Source organism: Apis dorsata, unplaced genomic scaffold (assembly GCF_000469605.1).
Source record: "Apis dorsata unplaced genomic scaffold, Apis dorsata 1.3 scaffold_85, whole genome shotgun sequence".
In the NCBI taxonomy this organism is placed as follows: domain Eukaryota; kingdom Metazoa; phylum Arthropoda; class Insecta; order Hymenoptera; family Apidae; genus Apis; species Apis dorsata.
In genome coordinates, this window is record NW_006263383.1 from 687603 (window position 1) to 689907 (window position 2305).

Sequence of the window (2305 nt, forward strand, 5' to 3'; positions counted from 1 at the left end):
CCATCCTACGCATTTGCCTCCGTGTCCACCGCGTCCTCGTGCAGAGGCGGACTCTTCTTCCCAACTTCTCTCCTCTCGACTTCTTCTCTACCTCTACCTCTACCTCTACCTCTCTCTCGTGCTTCCGCCTCGCCACCCTCGAGCGAGACGGAGACGCCACCGTCCAACCGAGCTAGAGAGAGACAGGCAAGGGTGGTACGCGTACGTAGGAATCGGCGATCTGGGCTGCCCGTTGTTCAGTGGCGTGGCGGCGAAGCGTTTGCCGGGCTAACTCGCTCGCTCGCTCGCTCGCGTATTTCCGTTCCGTGAACCGAACGTTCGCCAATAAGCGTATAGGAGTCGGTGTCCCGTACGCCTTCACTCCTCGCCGCCTGGGCCGCGAGCGGCGGCAGCGGCCGCCGCCGCCGCAACGGCAGTCGAAACTTCGCGATGCAACGGCCGAACGCGTTCCTCGCAACCGCGATCTACCCTCCGACGCTCGATCGCCTCTTCACCGTCGCGCGATGCGCTCCTTCCGCGCCCTCGCCCTCCTAATTTCTCCTCTTCTCGCTTCTCGTTTCTTTTCGCGAGGAGGGGGGTAGGGAGAAAGGGAAGGGAAGGGAATCCCTGCTTCCTTTTCCGTTTCGTGCACGGGGAGGGGGAGAGAGGAGGAGGAGGAGAGGGAGGAAGGAGGGTGGAAGGGGCAGAGACGCGCTTTTATCCCCGCGCACTTTGTTTCGTGTGTATTATTTCGTTGGTGGTAGGAAGGGGGTGGTGATGTAAGACGTAGCAACGACGTAGTAATGGTACACGTAGTAACAGTGAGTGCGATCGAGAGAGAGAGAGAGAGTATAATAACGTTGATTCTTTTCCTCTCGTTTTTAGACACGCTTTCATCCCTCTCTTTGTATTAAAAAAACTTCGTAAATTATCGATGATAATTTGAAAAAAAAAAAAAAAAAAGAAGAGGAAAAATACGAAAACGCGATCGATCGAGATCGAGATCGAGATCGAAAAAGGGGTTGGTTAAAAATTGTGCGAAACGAAAGAAAAAAGAAGGAAGGAAGGAAGGAAGGAAGAGAGTAGTGAGCGCGCGATTCGCTGGTTTTGGAAAGGGAGAGGAGGAGGAGGAGGAGGAGGAGGAGGAGGGAGGAGGATCGCGAAGAAAGAAAAGAATAACCGATGTGTTTGGCCGGCGGCCACGTTGGAAATCGCGTGAACGTGCATTGGATGTTTCAGCAGCTGGAAAACGAGACGGCATGGACTAGCCGTTCGCCCCGTGGAAACCCTTGGAAGGGAAAAGGGCATCCCCTCCCCCGGCCCTGCAAGCGTCGCGACGCTCGGCGACGCCGGTGCAACGTCGTCGATCCGCCTCTCCGCCCTTCTCGTCGTCTCAGCCGGAAGGTGAGTTTCATCCTTTTCCTTTTTTTCTCTTAAGAACCGATCGAGAAAGTGAGGAAACGGGAGGAGTAAGAGGAATTGAATCGTGTTCAATTCGAATAGGCGATCCTTAAATTCGATTCAAAAATATCACTTGCCGTGTAAAATAGGTATAATATTGATTGAACGTGTCGACCGGTTGTACAATTAAAATTATTGAGTAGTAACGTCAGTAAGAAAGTAGAAACAACGGCGACGCTGAATTTTAAAATTCGAAAGTATATCGTTATATCTGATGATAACAACGAGAAACAATGGAGGAATAATTGTAACGATAATTTAAATTTTGCCCATTGGTAACAATAACAACCCGAAACATCGATAATAAAAATAACAACAACAATAATAATCGTGATGATAATTGAAACGCGATTACAACCAATTGGCAAGTGACCGAATAATTAATAACAATCCGAATCATCGATAATAATAAGATTATTAATAGCGACAATAATGGTAATCCTAGAAAAAAATATAATTCAAACATGATACAACTGTCGCTGATTAAAGCCATCGATGATGCCATTCGCCGTATAATGGCCAATAATATTAATAACAGCAATAATCCCAATGATTATAGTAATAATAATTCAAACGTAATTGGCGAATAACCAATTCCGGATAATTAATAATATTAACGGCAAATAATAACCTCAAACTTCGATTCGAATATTTGTGGCACGTACTAAACGTTAAGATTATACCGTTCACGTAATTAAAAATAGCCGCTCCAGCCAACTAATAAATCCTAACCTAACCTAGCCTAACAATAACGACGTAATAACCTTAAAAAGTAACGCAAAGATCCGATTGTAATCCTCCAAATCAACGAAAAAAATAACGCGATGCATACGTGACAATCGTAATAAATAAACAACATAATATA

The 2305-nt window shown here is 46.6% G+C and overlaps 1 protein-coding gene across 3 annotated transcripts in view; it reads left to right on the top strand.

Annotated features, from left to right (window-relative positions):
- LOC116185015 overlaps nucleotides 1-2305 on the top strand; it is a 108196-nt gene that overhangs the window by 76035 nt on the left and 29856 nt on the right. The window contains exon 5 of one of the 3 annotated variants that reach the window (XR_004149713.1): nucleotides 1219-1383. Coding sequence is in view for 1 of the 3 variants with exons in the window: in XM_031508415.1 (XP_031364275.1) it covers nucleotides 1162-1383 (222 nt within the window). In the remaining 2 variants the exon portion in view is untranslated. Of the gene's footprint in view, nucleotides 1-1041; nucleotides 1384-2305 lie in introns of those variants that run through there. The other 2 variants (XR_004149714.1, XM_031508415.1) reach the window with 2 other exon arrangements.